The sequence below is a fragment of the Panthera onca genome, chromosome A1, assembly GCF_046562875.1.
Source record: "Panthera onca isolate mPanOnc1 chromosome A1, mPanOnc1 haplotype 2, whole genome shotgun sequence".
Taxonomy (NCBI): domain Eukaryota; kingdom Metazoa; phylum Chordata; class Mammalia; order Carnivora; family Felidae; genus Panthera; species Panthera onca.
The window spans coordinates 51,306,866-51,325,724 of record NC_138339.1 but is presented as its reverse complement, the minus strand read 5'-3'; the positions used below and the strand labels follow the sequence as shown (position 1 = coordinate 51,325,724).

At 38.4% G+C, this 18,859-nt stretch overlaps 1 protein-coding gene across 19 annotated transcripts in view; it reads left to right on the top strand.

Annotated features, from left to right (window-relative positions):
• Positions 1–18,023, top strand: part of PWWP2A (PWWP domain containing 2A) — a 128,491-nt gene extending 110,468 nt beyond the window's left edge. For 4 of the 19 annotated variants that reach the window (XM_060634896.3, XM_060634880.3, XM_060634895.3 and 1 more), the window contains one exon: positions 727–4,062. In XM_060634896.3, coding sequence (XP_060490879.2) covers positions 794–2,410 — 1,617 coding nt within the window. In that variant the 5' untranslated portion in view covers positions 727–793 and the 3' untranslated portion in view covers positions 2,411–4,062. Of the gene's footprint in view, positions 1–726; positions 4,063–6,324; positions 6,580–13,331 lie in introns of those variants that run through there. The other 15 variants (XR_009610763.3, XM_060634886.3, XM_060634887.3 and 12 more) reach the window with 15 other exon arrangements.
• Positions 18,024–18,859: the final 836 nt, after the last annotated feature.

Sequence of the window (18,859 nt, the reverse complement as noted above, 5' to 3'; positions counted from 1 at the left end):
GATTGCAGTGTGAAAATACTTTTTTAATGTGTGATGTGTGTTTTAAACAGTTAGAAGGCCACAGCTCTATACCTGTCTGCTTGTGTGCTAACTTGAGCATCTGAATGTCTCATATTTTTATGATTTTGCGGGGCAGGAGGTAGATGAAGGGCTGAAGAGTTAGGGTGCAAGATGAGTAAAGGAGCACAGCTGTCTTTGAGTCTTTAGTGATTAAACAAAGTTGAGATGGGGTTTTACTGATTCAGTGTTTTGGGGTAGTTAAGGCTGAATTTGTTTTGTGAAGCTTTTGAAAGCTCATATAACCAGAGAGAGAGATGTATGTTGCAGATTCATAGTCGCATTTACTAGACTTGTCCGTAGTCCAGCGAATGTAATATCCAATGTCATTTCATATTAAGCTATCTGATAGAATGAATGCCTTTCTGATCCAAGACTGAAAGGTCTATTTTAAATAATCTCAGTTATTCTGGCACTGCTTAGAACAATCGTTTGAGTTTATACCTAGACATAGAATCTGTTTAGCCCTCAGATATGGGACCAATGAAAAATTGAAGGGCTTTGGGATTTTGGGGGTGAGGTGGTCAGTTGGTATTTGTTTTTATTCTTTAATATGAAATAGTTTTCAGGAAAGCCATACAAACACACATTAGGTGTTGTTGCAGTTTAAGAAACTGAATCTTAGACCCTTACTTAATGACTTGTTTTTTTCTGTCATTTCTTTCCAAGGTTTGGGCCCCATGGGATCCCTGTGACAGTATTTCCCAAAAGGGAATATAAGGACAAACCTGAAGCCATGCAGCTCCAAAGTAATACATTCCAAGGAGGGACGGAAGTCCAGCGTGAAGTGAGCGGTGCTGTTCCTGATGACTCTTCTCCAGTCTCGCCTCCTGAGCCGAGCCTGGCTGAAAGCCTGTGGACTTGCAAACCACCACCTCTCTTCCATGAAGGAGCACCTTATCCTCCCCCTTTGTTTATCAGGGACACATATAACCAGTCAATACCTCAGCCACCTCCTCGGAAAATCAAGCGACCCAAACGAAAAATGTACAGGGAAGAGCCTACTTCAATAATGAATGCTATTAAACTACGACCCAGGCAAGTCCTGTGTGACAAATGTAAAAACAGTGTTGTTGCTGAAAAAAAGGAAATTAGAAAAGGTAGCAGTGCAAGTGACTCTTCTAAATACGAAGACAAGAAACGGAAAAACGAAAGTGTAACTACTGTGAACAAAAAACTGAAAACTGACCATAAAGTGGATGGGAAAAACCAAAATGAAAGCCAGAGAAGAAATACTGTGGTTAAGGTTTCCAGCATTGCTCACAGCAGAGGCAGAGTAGTCAAAGTTTCTGCTCAGGCAAATACATCAAAAGCTCAGTTAAGTACTAAAAAAGTGCTCCAGAGTAAGAACATGGATCATGCAAAAGCTCGGGAAGTGTTGAAAATTGCCAAAGAAAAGGCACAGAAGAAGCAGAGCGAAACCTCTACATCCAAAAATGCACACTCAAAAGTCCATTTCACACGTCGATATCAGAGTCCTAGCTCAGGTTCCCTTCCACCCCGGGTTCGTTTAAAACCACAGAGGTACAGGAACGAAGAGAATGACTCTTCTTTGAAGACAGGACTTGAGAAAATGCGGAGTGGCAAGATGGCACCCAAGCCCCAGTCTCGCTGCACCTCCACCCGCTCAGCAGGTGAGGCCCCTTCAGAAAATCAGAGTCCCTCAAAAGGCCCCGAAGAGGCCAGCAGTGAGGTTCAGGACACCAATGACGTGCTTGTGCCTGGTGAGCGGGATGAACCACAGACACTGGGCAAAAAGGGCAGCAAAAGCAGTATCTCTGTTTACATGACCCTAAATCAAAAGAAACCTGACTCTTCCAGTGCTTCCGTGTGTAGCATTGATAGCACAGATGATTTGAAATCCTCCAACTCTGAGTGTAGTTCTTCTGAAAGCTTTGATTTTCCTCCAGGCAGTATGCATGCACCTTCCACCTCCTCCACTTCCTCCTCTTCAAAGGAAGAGAAAAAGCTCAGTAATTCCTTGAAAATGAAAGTCTTTTCCAAAAACGTCTCTAAATGCGTCACACCAGATGGCAGGACCATATGTGTAGGGGACATTGTTTGGGCCAAGATCTATGGCTTTCCTTGGTGGCCAGCCCGTATTCTTACTATAACTGTGAGCCGGAAAGATAGCGGCCTTTTAGTCCGACAGGAGGCCCGTATTTCATGGTTTGGGTCTCCAACAACCTCTTTTCTTGCTCTTTCGCAACTCTCCCCCTTTTTAGAAAACTTCCAGTCACGCTTTAATAAGAAGAGAAAGGGCCTGTATCGCAAGGCTATCACAGAGGCGGCTAAGGCTGCCAAGCAGCTGACCCCTGAAGTGCGGGCTCTGTTGACACAGTTTGAAACGTGAACATGGACAGTAAGGTAGGCAAGAACCATCGGAAGGCGCCACAGATTTTCTAGTCTAGTTAGGAGTAACTTCTACAAAATAGCTTGGCCAAATCGGAGAGAGAAATTGTACTCAGTTGGCTGCTTTTTTATACTTACCTTATAGCCATTTTTAGACTGAGAAGCTAAAATTGAACAAGCAATCAATTTGTCTTAAGGAAGTGAGATTTCAGCAGTATTTTTCAGTTTTGAAGTCAAACCATCCCAAGGCATAGGAGCCATAGCCTCAACTGAAAATGAATTTTTGCAGGGACTGTTAATTGCCATTTGTACCTTGTACTGTATGTGTGTATATTTATATATATACACACACATACATATATGTGTGTATATGCATACATACATATATACATACATACACACATACACATATATATGTATGTGTGTATATATATATATATATATATAAGATAGAGCCTGTCACTATGTGACACAGGTTGCATATTTGGGATTGCAGTAAGGGCTGGTGAGCTGGGGGCGGGGGGTGGTAATAGTGTGGATATTTAATGACGTCTTGTTTTTAATTAATGAACACTTAGCCTTTCTATGTGCATAATGGCGCAAGAGTTTGATACTTAGGTGTTTGACAGACTGAGATGCTTGCTATTCAGTTGCAGACTGGGGAAAGAGCCCGGTATTTGGGGTTAAGACTTTCAAGGCTGACTAGGTTTTTGAATCATCACTCTCTTTTGTCCAATGGGGATTTAACAAAAACTTTCAAATTTCTGGTTTGGGAGTTTAGGTAGGTTTGTCTTTGGATGTGTAAATAGTTGATTGCTAAATTTGGTCAGATTTCTCCTGACTGGCTGTTCCTAAATTCTTAGGATACGTCCTGGTAAATTACACTTTGTGAATTAATTGTCATATGTGTAATTGTTGCATTTTGGATGTACCTAATTTGATAATTTTTAAAAGATATTTCCGTTTAAGGTATCTGTTTGCAGGTCAGAAAATGAGAAAATGTAATTGTGTAATGTTCTGAAATGTAAAAAAAAAAAAAAAAAGCTGTAAATAAAATCGACTAAATCCAAATTATTTGTGTGTGTTTCTCAAAAAGCTTTGAAAAATTTCAAGATGGTAGAAAATTATTTGTTAGTGTGTAGAGGAGATGAAAAAAATCAAACTTTTATTTTCGTATTTGTCCTATCAGAGAAAATATCTGAGTATAGATGAAATTCAAGTAAGTGATCCTCATAATCTTAAAATGAAGTTTTATAGCATATAGGTCTGATGTGCTTCTAGATTTGAGACACTCTTCCCGCCAATTTCTCATAAACGTGTGGGTTTAATTTTCCTCATTTTTAGCCTTAATATTTCATCACATGGTTCTTGTAATTACAACCAGTCTCTCTTCCACCTGGTCTTCTGCCTCAGGTATCCTTGCTTTTGGGGCTAGTAATTTAGATCACTGTTTTTCTACATGGTCCATGTAGATTTAACTTTCCATTTTTAGCTTTTCATTTTTAGTGAAAAATAGATCTGATTGCCTGTGGAGGCAAGTTTATCCCAAGACTTTTCAAGTTGCTTTCATTTTTTTGTGTGTGTCTAACTTACCTTTAAATTTGATGCAATATCAATTTGACATGGAAAATTGAAAATTTTAAGTAGAGCAACTTTTTGTGTAATTCTAAGTAATCCAATTTGAAATCTCTTAGTTACCTATGGAATTAATGGAGATTAAAATCCATAATCTGTCAGCTTCCTTAAGGTTATGGACTTCTATGATTTATGCACTGATTTCTGCAAAAGCAAGTAGAATTTCTTCTGGGGAACTCAGTCAATGCTTTTTGATTATAATAAACACACAATTGAAAAAAACAATGTTGCACTTGAATAGAACATATTCTTTCCTGCAAACAGAAACAACTATACTATTTTTAAAATTCTTTGATTATAACAGGTTGAAAGACGTTCATAGCGTGATTGAGGGGTTTTAAGGAATTAAAATATTTTTTTGGGTATTTGTTTCAGATTAATGAACTTGTTCATTCAGATATTTTTGAAAGTTTGAAATCTAAGGTTCAGAAAGATTTAAACAGGGCAAAGCAAAAAGTCCCTTAAAATATGTAATTTCAAGGCTTCATGTAATGATCCAGGTGAGTTTTATCTTAACGCAGTGGGTTTGACTGTGGATATTGCTAATAAATAGAAGCTTTGGCATATGTGCTCTGGTTGCATAAACCGAATTTGATTTATTTCAGAAGCCATGGAGAAAAAGAGTAACAAAGTCCTGGTTGTTGAGTAAAATAACATCGAATTTTATGTAGTCCGTACCACTGAGGGAAATGTTGAAATATAATCAAATATAATCAGTAATGTGCATGATCTCTAATTATCTTGCCAAATACTCCCTCTGTTTTAACTGTGGCACATTTCATTTGAAGTTTCCATAGGGGAAGAAACTTTAAAGAACTGCTTAATCTTAAAATCTGTATATTCTAAACACTAACCCAACAGCTGCATAGTAGTGTTTCATTCAAATGGAGATTGAAAAAAATTTTGAGTATAGTTGACACACAGTGTTACATTAGTTTCAGGTGTACAGCATAGCGATTCATTTTCTCTGTACGTTATACCAAATAGAAATTTCTTAAACAGCTTAATGTATCCAGTAGAGATGGAGATAGAGGTGAATTGGATCATTGTAGCCATTTTCCTTTTACATTTTTCTTTAAAGTGGTCAAGAAGGAGGCATGTACTCTTTGTATGGAGATAACCAAAAGTGGTTTTTTCCCCTGGCAGAGAGAAAACTAGGCTTAGGCCAAATCACATCTCCAGTGGTCTAAAAAAAAGTGGCTTAGAATAAAGGATTAACAAGGGGAGAAACCAAGTAAAAATAAGAGGTGTAACAGCAAAAGATGTCTTTATTTCTAGAATTGGTCAGAAATTTAAAGCATCAGAGTATTTTTCTCTAGTTTCCCAGAACAGCCAAGTGTTAATCTAAAAGGGGTATCTTTTCGACTCATTTATAGATGTGGAACCAGAGATCAGCAAAATAGGGAAAGTAGAATTCATTAGTCTGGAGCCCACTCATATGACCGGATGGACACGTATGTCCTATGTGCTTTTGAAGGGAAAAATCTATGAATAGTAACTTTAAGTTCATACTAAGTAGAATAGACAAGAATATAGGTATGAAGACAGACTGAAGGCAAAGAAAATGAAAGTGCTACCAAAATCAATTAAATGTGTATCTTCATTAGTGGGTTTGAATTTCTAACTTACAAAAATATTGACTTGCACCCCTATTTTGAACAGGTCATACTTAACGTTGGTTATGTTGAAGGAAAGATACACATTTGCATTCCTTTACCTACATATACAAGTTCTTTATATAGAATAACTGAATTGGGAATTAGAAAACAGGCCTACCTCAGATACTGGGTTCGGTTCAGACCACCCAATAAAGTGAGTCATTAATTTTTTGGTTTCTTAGTGCATATATACAAGTTATTTCTATTCTGTTATAGTCTGTTAAGTGTGCAATAGCATTGTGTCTAAATAATGTATATCTTAATTTAAAAAATAGCTTTATTGCCAAAAATTGCTAACCATCTGAGCTTTCAGTGGGTCTTTTTCCTGGTGTGGAGGGTCTGGGTTCAATGTGGATAGCTGCTGACCGATCAGGGTGGTGGTTGCTGAAGGTTGGGGTGGCTGTGGCAATTTTCTTAAAATAAGAAAATAGTAAAGTTTGCCACATCGATTGACTCTGCTTTTCATGAACGATTTATCTCTTTGTGGCATGTGATGTTGTTAGATGGCATTTTACCCACAGAAGAACTTTCGAAACTGGAGTCAGTCCTCTCAAAGTCCGTTTATCAGCTACGTTGATGTCATAGTCTAAATCTTTTGTTGTCGTGTCCACACTCTTCACAGCGTCTCCACCAGGAGTAGATTCCATCTCAAGAAACACTTTCTTTGCTCATCCATAAGAAGCACCTCCTCATCTGTTAAAGTTTTATCACGAGATTGCAGCAACTCAGTCCCATCTTCAGGCTCCACTTCTAATTCTAGTTCTCTTGCTATTTCTGCCACATCTGCAGTTACTTCCTCCACTGAAGTCTTGAACCTTCAATTTGTAAAAAAAGCAGTATCTGCGAAGCGTAGTAAAGTGAAGCGCAATAAAACGAGGTATGCCTGTACCTTAAGAAATCTATAATTTGGATCTAAAATTAGATTTTTCCTTTTAACTTGTGAATTTTTCTATGGTTTCTGCTGTGTTGGTTCATTTTTGTTTAGTACTCCTAGCAGAGAAGGGACTGGTAAATGTCTAGAAAAGTTGATAATGTTTTGATTCAGGATATTGTTTGGATTTGGGCCCAGTGAAGGCCTCCATAGGGGATTTGCTAGAAGAGAATGAAGACCCTCAGTTGGGGCAAATTTAGCGTTTGCTTTGGGATGGTATTAGGATGGTGGCAGTGAAGATCATCTCTGATTGAGATGCCTGATACAGGGAATTCAGAAATAGAACCAGGAGGAGCTGGTGCCATGCCAACTGCCAGGAGAAAATAAAAACAGCTAAGCTGAATTACTTACTTTTACCTGGTTCTGACTGAGTTAATAGGCCCTTCATAGTCTGTGTTTACAGTTCGTGTATGCCCTCACTATACAGAGTGCATAGAATTTAAAGAAAGAAAGCTTTAGCAATTTATGTGCTCTGTTGTGCTATTCTGAATAAAGGAATGGAAGGTTTAAAGTCATAGTGATATAGATGGGCTCTGTAGGGTTAGTTTTCTAGGATGTCTTAGTGTCTCTCCCATGGATAGTTGGTACCAAGAAGAGAAGCAAGTCTTCTTGTTTAGTCTCTACTCAAGAGACTCCATATTTATAGACTCAAGGATTTTTTTTTTTTTTGAACATTTACTTATTTTTGAGAGACAGAGCATGAGCGGGAGAGGGGCAGAGAGAGAGGGAGACACAGAATCCAAAGTAGGCTCCAGGCTCTGAGCTGTCAGCACAGAGCCCGATGCAAGGCTCGAACCCATGGACTGAGATCATGACCTGAGCTGAAGTCAGATGCTTAACCAACTGAGCCACCCAGGAGCCCCAGTATAGACTCAAGGATTTTTTACCTTTCCTTGTGACTTTAGGTGGAAATTATTTTCTTCCTTCATATACACAGAACACTATAATTTGTTAGGGTTTTTGTTTTGTTTTGTATTTTAAAAATTAAGTACACCTCACATAAAATTTATTTTAACCGTTTTTTTAAAAAAGTGTATGGCTCTGTGTCATTAAGTACATTCACATTGTGTACCCATCACCATCTTTCCACTTGTAATTTGGGTTTTGATCGAAATCTTTTACATCTGGACTGATAATTTCCAAATAGCTTCTAGAACAGTAAGTCACGGGAGTGTTTTTCTTGGTCAAGCACCATGACTGGAACATGCACCTTGGTGCCTGGCTTCCAGGATTCCTTCCTGATCAGCCTGGTTAGTGCTAGAGCTGTACCTGCCTTGTGGTAAAATTTTTAGATGAGTTAGTGTGACTGCATTTGCCTATTAAAATCACTTAAGGGTAAGTTTTAAGTTAAAACCATTCCCTCCCAGTGACAAAAACAGTTGTTTTGGACAATTTTATGAACATGGAAATCATTGAAATTATTTTACTAATGGAATTAATTAGCTTCCAAAACTTAAATTATTATTATTATTATTATTATTCTTTTTTAACATTTATTTATTTTTGAGACAGAGAGCATGAAGAGGGTCAGAGAAAGAGGGAGACACAGAATCTGAAACAGGCTCCAGGCTCTGAGCTGTCAGCACAGAGCCCGACGCGGGGCCCTGAACCCAGGGACCGTGAGATCATGACCTGAGCCGAAGTCGGACGCTCAACCGACTGAGCCACCCAGGCGCCCCCAAAACTTAAATTATTTACATACCATCACACTTTTTGCCATATTTTCAAATTTGTTTACTGTTACTCCCTTTGATACTTAAAAAAAATTTTTTTTTTGAATCTTTATTTGTGAGAGAGAGAGAGAGTGTGAGCAGGGGAGGAGCAGAGAGAGAGACACACAATCCAAAGGAGGCTCCAGGCTTGGAGTCAGCACAGAGACCGATGTGGGGCTCCAACTTGCAAACTGTGAGATCATGACCTAAGCCGAAGTTGGACGCTCAACCGACAGAGCCACCCAGGCACCCCCACTTTTACACTTTTTATGTCAGTACAGTTAATGAAAAACACATACTCCTTGACATACATACTATTAAAATTCTAAAATTCTAAGATGATTTTGTGTACCACACTCTGGTAGGAAATGCTAAAGTAAATTAGTTTTTATATCCTGCCTTTAAGTCCAGTTTGGGATGGATTGAGTCAAATTTTAATGCATCTAATTTCTGAAAAAAGCAATTGCTGAACTTGAATTTTTCTTAAAGATTTCTGTGTTATTGTGGCACAAGTTAAGATTGGATACAGGGAGGTATAAAGGAAAAGAAACCATAGAATCAAAAATTACAAGGATTTATCAAAATACTGAATTTCTGAGTCAGATTCTTATTTTCTAACTGAATAAGTTCGATGGCTTATAGTGTATGTTGTCCAGTTTATAGCCTTCTACTATTGGACACTTTGGTTTATAAAACAATTTCTTATAACTTTGATGTTCAAAACAGACCAGTTAAAAAATACCTAGTCTTAAAACTTGGTTTAAATGTGAATTAAAATTTTTTTCTTTAAATTCCTGACATTTGTATAAGGCCTCATTAAAAATACGTTGAAAACACAGCCATAATTTATATGGCATTTTCCTTGTAATCATAAGAATGTGACAGGTAGCTGCTTTTTACTACTTTAGAAATCTAAGTCTTAACCAGAAATTATGATTTAAAACTCATAATTTTTTCTATCCTAGTGCCTGTATCTAGAAGGAAAACTACCTATGCCATAGCTAAAGCATTAGGCTGTTATTATAACACTTTTTCCCTTTTCATTTAAACTAAAAAAAATTGTGGGGCACCTGGGTGGCTCACTCTGTTAAGCATCTGACTTTGGCTCAGGTCATGATCTCATGGTTTGTGCTGTCAGCACAGAACCTGCTTCAGACCCTCTATCCCCCTTTCTCTCTGCCCCCCCACCCTGCTCATTCCTTCTTTCTTCCTCAAAAATAAATAAACTAAAAAAGTTGTAATTATAATGTATATCATTATACACATGTACTCATTATAACACAAAGATTCACTTAAAAGTTACTGAAAAAGTCTAGAAGGGATATAATTTTCCCCTAGTAAAACAGTTTTTTGCTTGCCTGGAGAGAATGTTTTTATAAGAATGTGAAGGTTATCCTGTTGAGTGTAAAATATAGAAATGGATACTTGTGAGTATATAACTTGCCAGTGACCAGCAGTGCTCTATACCAGGCTTGTATTGAGCAAAGAATCATTCTTTTTTTAAGTTTTATTTGATTTTAAGTAACCTTCACACCCAACATGGGGTTTGAACTCACAACCCTGAGATCAAGAGTTGCATGCTCCTGACTGAGCCGGCCAGACCCCCAGAGCCAAGAAGCATTCTTTCTCACTTTTCAGGGACATGGCTGAAAGTACAGGGTCTTGAGCCAGATTTCTTCCTGGATTCAATGGCAGGCATGGATCTGTCCCTTAGAAGCTAGCTGTGTGATCTTAGGTTACCTTACTGTCATCCTCTGTGATATGGGGAGAATAAATAGTACCTCCTCAGAAGGTAATTGTGAGAATTTAAAGCCATAAAGTGCCTAGCACAAGACCTATAGAAATAACTTGCTGTCATTTCCACAACCACTGCTTTCTGTGTATGGCATAGAAATTTCATTTCTGGTAGCTTTTGAAATAAGCTTTGTGCGACATACATTAATTTATAAACTGTTATAATAACAGTGTTATTACCTGAGATTTCAACAATCATAGTATGATCATCCATAAATATCTAGAAGTAGGCTGAACTATTTCTAACAGGCATTTGTGGGGAGCAACAGGGATTTATAGTGAAGGGAAAACTGCATTAACCTTGCATTTCAACCCTCCCCTCATTCACTTACGTACTGCATAAATTCCAGTCTGTTCCTCTCCCACTTCTCTCCTTTATGCCAAGCACAGGGCCTGACAAAGGAGAAATGATGTCTACTTGTGAATGAATGAGGAAAAGTAATTCTGGTTCCGACAGGTATATACTAATGACCAATCACCATCTCAGAAGCCTGGCACATCCCAAATCATTTCAAAGACGTGTGGGAACTATCTGCACTGGTGGGGCTCAGTGGAGTGAGTAGAGGTCCTCCTAGGAGAGCTTTATAAAGGCATCAGAACCACAAAGCTTTGCATGTCAGCTTTTAAGTGAGTCAGCTGATTTGCACAAATGCCATATTCCCTTGGGACCCTGGTGTTTTAATATTTTTTGCCAAATGGTAAAAAGTGGCTGTTAATTTGAAAATTCCTTTTTATTGTTTATTGCTACTGGTATGACTGAGTAGATAGTTTCCACTTTTTTTTTTTTTTCAACTTTTTTTTTTTTTTTTTTTTTTTTATTTATTTTTGGGACAGAGAGAGACAGAGCATGAACGGGGGAGGGGCAGAGAGAGAGGGAGACACAGAATTGGAAACAGGCTCCAGGCTCCGAGCCATCAGCCCAGAGCCTGATGCGGGGCTCGAACTCACGGACCGCGAGATCGTGACCTGGCTGAAGTCGGACGCTTAACCGACTGCGCCACCCAGGCGCCCGATAGTTTCCACTTTTTAGGAGGGAAATACCACACACTCCAAGGCCTTGATCTGTGTGTGCTGTGGCCATATTTTCCAGAAGGTAGTTATCTTTACCCATGGCTCAATTTTGAGATGTTAATTACAAACCTATGATTGCCCCCCCCCCCCCCCCCCTGTTTAGTTTTTAGCAGGGAATCTGGCTGGGAGTGGCATCTTAGTGTGAGTCCTGGTATGCTGGGAAGAACTGTGTGCAGTTTGTCGAAAACCCTATTATAACTGGTTAGAAAAACAGCACCAAGGCTAGAAAAACAGAATGTCTACTGTAAAATGAGACACTGTGCTTTTCCTATTTGTTCATGTTGCATGATTCTACAGTGTGTTTTTTGTTGTTGTTGTTTTTGGGGGGGGGGGGTGGGGAGCGAGAGACAATGAATGAGTGGGTGAGGGGCAGAGAGAGAGAGAATCCTAAGTAGGCTGTGTGCTGTCAGTATAGAGCCCAATGCGGGGCTTGCTCTCTCGCACAAACCATGAGATTATGACCTGAGCCAAGATCAAGAGTCAGACACTTAACCGACTGAGCCACCCAGGTGCCCTGATACTACACTATATTCAAAGAAAACTTATATTGAGTGTTCAGCAAGATAACAGGTACAAGTATATAATCTTAATTCGTTAGTTTTTAATGCTGAACTTTGCTCTAAGAGCATGACCTCTACTTCCTTCTTTCATGACTTCCCCCCATTCTGATCTGCCCATTTATAGTTCTGCCTCCCAGGAATAGTTGCCATTGTTGCAAATAAGCTTTTTCTTAAAGGACAAAATAAGTAATTTCAAGTGAAATTGCTGCCTTTCATGTGGGTATCACTCCTAGGGCTCCGTGGCTCTTTCTAATGGATCATGTATGTGTGGTCCGTTTCTAAAGAGAAACCCAAGGCCCTAAAAGCACTGAGGGGAAACTCATCTTAAATATTAGCACAAAAGACTTCTTAGCCAGGTTCTGTGGACTGGGACTGGCATGTTGATATTTTATATGGTGTTTCAGGGGGTGGGAGGGGCAAATGCACAGCAAGAGATCATTTTTTGATAGAGCTTCTTGACTCTTAACTAGAATCCAAGAGATTTAGAATGATGGTTGAAAACCTAACAAGTTTTACTTCTGGAGGGAGAGGTTCAAAGTTAAATTCTTTTGTGCACTCAAGACTCCTTTTTTTCTTCTGTGATTGCTGTTGGATTACAATTAATATATAAAACATACTTAGTATATTGGTTTCCCATGAACAAAAGGGCACATAACCTTATTAAATCTCATTTAAGAAAATTGTTCTCCTTTGAGTTAAAATTCAGAAGTAATTATAGATCAGGTGTATGAGGTTTCTCCTTTTCAATGTCAGAAAAGCCTTTTTAAAAGTTTTGATTGTTACTGTTTCTGATGTACCTTAGCATTCTAAAAATCATCATAAGGACTGAAAATCATCTAAATAAGTGATCCTAGAGTTGACTTTATGGATGCGATGAATTTATACTTAAAATAGGGAAGCAGACAAATAAATATGTTAAAAATAAGGCTTAGAAGAGCAATCCTTCATTTGAGTTATTCTTTGTATTTGAAATCTCTGTTCTAAAAGCCCCAGTGAGAAAGCTTATCTTCTCAGACTTCTTTCGAGCAGGTATTAACTCACACAGGAATGCCAGGTCCTGAGTAGTATGCATAGGAGGTCACGGACATTAAAAGGACAAAAGGATTCAGGTAGTTTTTGGTCATTCTGCAAAATAGGGTCTCTGAACTCATTAATGAAGTTAACATGGACAAGGATGACAACTTCGGCCCTCGCCGATCAGGACTACTCCAGCCCTAGGTTAGGGGTAGGCTAGAAGAAATTTTTTAGCAGGAACATTACATGGGAGCTAGTATTGGAGGGCAGCATCTTAGTGTGTGCGCCCAAGGCGTCTTGCTGCTGAATTGACTTGTTCTGGAGAGTGCCCTCTCCTGGCCAATACTGGTGTGTACACACCTCAAATCTGTTTTCTTTTAGTATCCAAGCTTCACTTCCTGTGAAGTCCGCAAGTTATCCAGAATACATTCATGATGAAAATTCAACTGAATTTTGGTCTTATTTTTAAAATTTTTTTTTGTAAAATGGATTTAAAAGAACTCAAATGACTGCTCTATTTTTGTTAACTTGGTTTTTTCTACCATAGGTCTCAACAAATGGCAGCTATTACATCAGACAGTGACGAGTCCTGCTGCTCCCTTACAGTGTCTGACAGACCACTGTGGATTCAGACTGGGAGCATTGAAGTTAACAGTGAAACGGGCAGGTCTGTCTGTGCTAAGCCCTGCCACAAAGTGAAGAGGGCATCATGTCACCACTTGATCATTCTGAAGTAGGTTAGGCTAGACATAAAAGAGTTCATTAGTTCTTTTTCCTGAGTTTTCATTGACCTTTGTAGCTGGGTGTATCTCATATAGGTGACCGTTTTACTGAATGAAAGTAACTTTCAATTGGTATTACCAGCTGTGCTAAAAACAAGTAGAGCCAGCCTCCTGTGAGCTTCCGTGAAACAAGTTTCTCCTAGGGCAGTAAAAGTTGAGTATCAGGTTGTAGAATTCTGTCAACTAGCAACAGAGTCTTCGTGGAAAGCCAAATAGTGGATTTCTCTATCTTTTCACTATCTCAGTCTTTGTCACTTTTATATTCATTTAACTTCTTAGTCATTCTTAATGTGTGTATATGTAAGAATATATATATATACATCTATGAACATATATATATTCTTAGCGAACTAACCTCAGAACCATTGTCATTTACATAAGGAAAGTCAAAATTCAGAGGGGGGCAAAAGATAATCCTGAAATGTGGCCATAATCTTTTTAAGTACATTTATTGAAACTTCTCTGGATAACGCCTTAACGGCTTATTTGGGACTCTTCTACAGCTGGGAAGGTTTAAGGATTTCTGATGTACTGCTTCTGAACTTACGATCTCTTTTTGCTTCCTTGAATTAAGGCTATTTAACCCTCTGGTGTGTGCAGCTGGTGGTGAGCTGTAATTGGGCTGTATCACTGCAGATAAGCTATAATTTGCAAGCTGAGTCACAATGGCACATTTTGGATCAGAGATGGAGGCTGGGATATTTTGGACTCTTACCTGGATTGCAGGGATGGTAGCTACCCTTATGGTGATTTCTTGAGGAAAAATCATGTTTTAATTTTCTGTACCTCTCATAGGAATCATAAGACATGCTTCAATCCTTGGCTTTCCTGTCAACCTGATTAGGCCTAAGGTTGAAGCCAAACATTGAGTCATAAATAGAAGGAAATGAAATTGTACATGGGATTGACTGTTTACTTTTTTCTTCTCTTTCAGTTTACTTCCAGAGTTCTGTGTGGGTCTAAATAGTATTACGATTGTTGGTTTTAACAGATGAACTTTTCTTAGTTCAATGTCAGTTCTAAAAGTGTTAATCATTCTGTTTCTTTAGAAGCAAAGACTACATTCACCTTCCATTCTGATGTGTGCAGTGTAGAAGCCATTTTTCATTGCTTGCGAAAAAGCATGATAGAATGCCCTGTAAGTTTATTTTATAGGCCTTGATCTAGTAAGTCAGTGAGGCAGCACTGGGAAGCTTAACATAAGAGCAAGAGTGCTAGCAAAGAGTGGGAAAGACACCTACTTTGAAATATCTGGAAGTTAAACATTGGGAAGGATGGGGGTGGTTTTTCTTTCCTTTCCTGCATTCTGTGTTTGTTTTGTCAGTTATTATTCCACTGAAAACACCATAGACCTTTGGCTTAAAAGTACATTTGACCAAAAAGTCGTCATTCTCTCCACAATCACCTCTTTTGGAATTGAGGCTCTTATTGGTACTAGTCTCCCAGGCTTGAGAGGCGTTAACCAGGGATTATAGAGGGTTTCAATGGGGTTCTTACCACTTGGTATTAAAGGGAAGTTGATAATGTTGGGCAGAAATTCTGGTCGTGCTTCCTAGCAATCATTTTTATAAGCTTTGCCCTTTATAAATGTTTTGCTCAGGCTTGCTTTTTTTGGGAGGTATGGTGAAGAGGGCCTCTGCTCATGATCTGGTGTGATAAGGGACGCTGTATCTAATGAGTGTACATAAGTGGCCTTTGAGTAGCGAAATGGCGCTCTTGATGCCTTCTGATGTGCTGTGTGTAGCTCTGGGAAGGCACCCTCCACCCCCCTTTTTTGCTCTTTATACATATGTAGACAGTATGCTGTGCAGCTGACTTGCACGTAGCTTGATTTGTTATATAAATTTGCTCCCGTGTGTAGGCAGCCTGTGCTAGAGGAAGGCCTCTAGTGCTTCAGAGTGGTCCACAGCAGCTGAGGATTCACAGAGTTTAGTATTGTTTCTGGTGAGGTAAAGAACATAAAGCCGCACAAAGAACAAAGCTAAAATCCCCCCTTTATTAGGCAAATGTTCATCAGGTATTTTAAAAAATATACTCAAGTGCAGATTGTGTGAAGGTGACAAGTTTTGTGTTGGAATTTGGCCAGATGTACCTTGGAAATAAAATGAACGCTTCTGCTGGTTTAAAGTGGAAGTAAATTGTTTTCTCAAATGTTGGTTAAGTTTAGCTGATTTAAAAGAAAAAAGTATGATCCTATAATCTATGCAGGGCTGAATTTAAACAACAAGGACATAATTTTTCTCCTATTTACTTGTGCTTAACTACCTTTTCTTCCTTTTCTTTACTGTATTTCAGCACAAAGACATTAGCAGGCTGCTGGTTTCATGGACCTGTACCACAGTGACACAGAACACCAGAGCATCAGGACTGAATGAAATTGGAGATTCAGATTTTTAAAGCTGCACTAAGAAGTAAATGTTAAGGCAGTGGTTAAAACCCAACAGTCTATAAAGGGGCACTTGCAAATTGTGCTATATTAAGAAGACAAGGCATTAGGGGAATGTTTTATAAAAAAATAAACCATTGCAGTAAGTTATGCATGAGAGGAGGAGAAAAGTGATACGAAACACGCAAGGAAATCACTTGAATTTTATGTATGAAGAATCACTGACCGTAACTTTTTTTGAATGTGAAGTTCTTACCAGTACAGTTTGGACAGGCCTAAGAAGGCAAGGGATGATGACAGAGAAGCTGGATTATTTTTTGAACTAAAACTTTGTGCTTTCTTCAAGGTTTTGTTAATCAGTTCAGCTATGAGCAAAGGCATTTCTAGAATGGATCTCCTGTGAAACAGCAATAGTCACATATGCCGAGGTGAGGCCAAGGTTTCCTTCAGGTGCTGGTGGAAACAACAGAAAAGATGATCTAACATCCTGCTAAAAGGATGGCAAAGTGCCCCACTCCACCCAGCAAAGAGATTTTGGACCTTTCTCTTTCTTTAATAAAGCAGGGCTGTATTATCTTGAATATACGTTTGCTTGTTAGAACATATTAAGATGTATTTATTTGCCACCAGTATTTAACATTTGTGCACATTTTCATAACAGCATTCTTACCTTTTAAATTCTGACTCAAAGTGGATAGGCTAGTGTTGATCTTAGAGTGAAAATGTATACTCTAAGAGCTAGTTCTTAATCCTACTGAGGTGGAAAGGCTTTTGCCCTGAATTGTGATGTGGACCTCTCTCATGGAGAGCCCTTCCTTCTAAGTGCAAGATACTCATTCTCCCAGGTGTCAGGTGGGACTTGACCCTGGGAACACGTAGTAGGAACAGACCCATAAAGAGCTTTCACGCATGGAAAATGAATTCTTATTAATGGAGACCATACTGTTGTTTTGGTCTTTGGAAAATACATATTATGAAAAACTTTAATTTTTCTTTTTAATGAATGGAGAAAACATGAGAAAACCAGATGGACCTATTACTACATTTTTAAGGCATTTTATATTTGATGGTGCCGTACTTTTAATAATAATACTGAAGTTTTTTAGTGGCAATGCTGATTTATTTTTTACAAGATAATCCATATTGATTACTTAATACAAAAAAAAGGGAAAAATGCCAAAAAATAAAATACAAAATTCATTTGAAGGAACATAACTGAACATTTGGCTCCAGTGTTCAGACTTTCCATAATCTTACTGTATAGGTTTGGAATTACTTAACCCCACACTCAGGATTAAGAAAAGGGTCTGGGTAAGAGTTGGGAAACATTTAATATACTTGACTAGGACTTGTTTTACAACTCAAGAAGAAAAGGTGAACAGTCTTCTAGTGAGCTTAAATTTTGATTACACTGCAAATAAGTTTGGAGTGCATTCTAAAGTCTTTTTGGAAAGTTCTTCCATGAAGTCATTACACACATTTGATCAAATCTGAAAAAGCTCAGGAACTAGCAGCAGGGAGTTCTAAAGATTACATGTACTTCTGTGGCGCCCTCTTAGACTTGGGTCCATCTTGTTCTTTCAGATGTTGAACACCAGCAGTACCTTTCAGGCTCACTTTAAGAACCAGAGAACTCTAAGCCATGGTGGGTTGCACAATAAGGATTTGTAATTAAGCTTTAGAATTCTTTGCGCAGTGATGGAAATGACCAAGAAATAATACAAAGGCAAAACCTGATCTCTCCCAATTCTTTTTAAGTATCTATTTTTTCTCATGACAAAACTCTCAAAGGCATTTTGTTATAAGCCACATTTTCATTTTTTAATAAATGAAATTTGGTGGTGTTTAAAACCTAGACATACCATGTTGCTATTTCACTTTTCATTGCTTTAGTTGCTTAATATTTAAGCTTTGCTTCATGCTACCTTTGTATTTCAAATCTTCACAAGCCTATTTCATTTTGTAGACTTGAATGACAAAAATTGTTTCTCATCTAAAGTATGCTAAGACTTCAATGTTAAAGAATGTTGTGTAACATTTATCCAATAAAGTCTTGATTTTTTAAAATTTAGTTATCTAAAAACTTTTGTTTACTTTTTAAGAGTTAGATTTTTTTTTTTAACTATTAGGACTCAACCACTGTTGTTCTTTAGGGAGCTGTTTTAAGTAACACTGCCTCCTTAGGCGAACAGCCTGTAAGTTTTTATTTAATCACCGGGAGATTTTATGGGACCCTCTATGACCAAAGGATAGAAGAAGGGTGAATAGTTTAATTAGGACCCTGTACATAGACATTACTGGTTTTCTTCAAATTCTAGTTAACATATACTGTAATATTGTTTTCAGGAGTATACGGTTTTCTTTTCTGATGGAAACAAATTTACTACCATTCAGAGTTGGATGCGATTAAGTATCTACTGGTAGGTTTAATTTTAAGAAGTCCTGCCCTTATGGATAAATGGTTGCTTCTTTAAAAGCCCAGCATGTCTGGGGCACCTGGATGTCGCAGTCGGTTAAGCGTCCGACTCTTGATCTCGGTTCAGGTCATGATCTCACGCTTTGTGGGTTTGGGCCCCGCATCGGGCTCTGCACTGATAGTGCAGAGCCTGCTTGAGATTCCGTCTCTCCTTCTCTCTGACCCTCCCCCACTTGTGATCTCTCTTTCTCTCTCAAAATAAACTTAAAAAAATAAAAGGCCTAGCATGTCCAATGTGTTTGAGCAGAAACACTCGTTTTCAGGAAAAAATTAGCCTTTTAAAGCCTACCAGAGAGCTGAGATTTTTCAGACCCAAAAACTTAAGTTACTGTGTCTCACCCCCTCATTTGAGATAAGCAATTCTTTAGAAGGCTGCCTGTTATTCCAGAGTATATACAGAATCTTTAGGCTCAAATATTCTCCCATTTCAG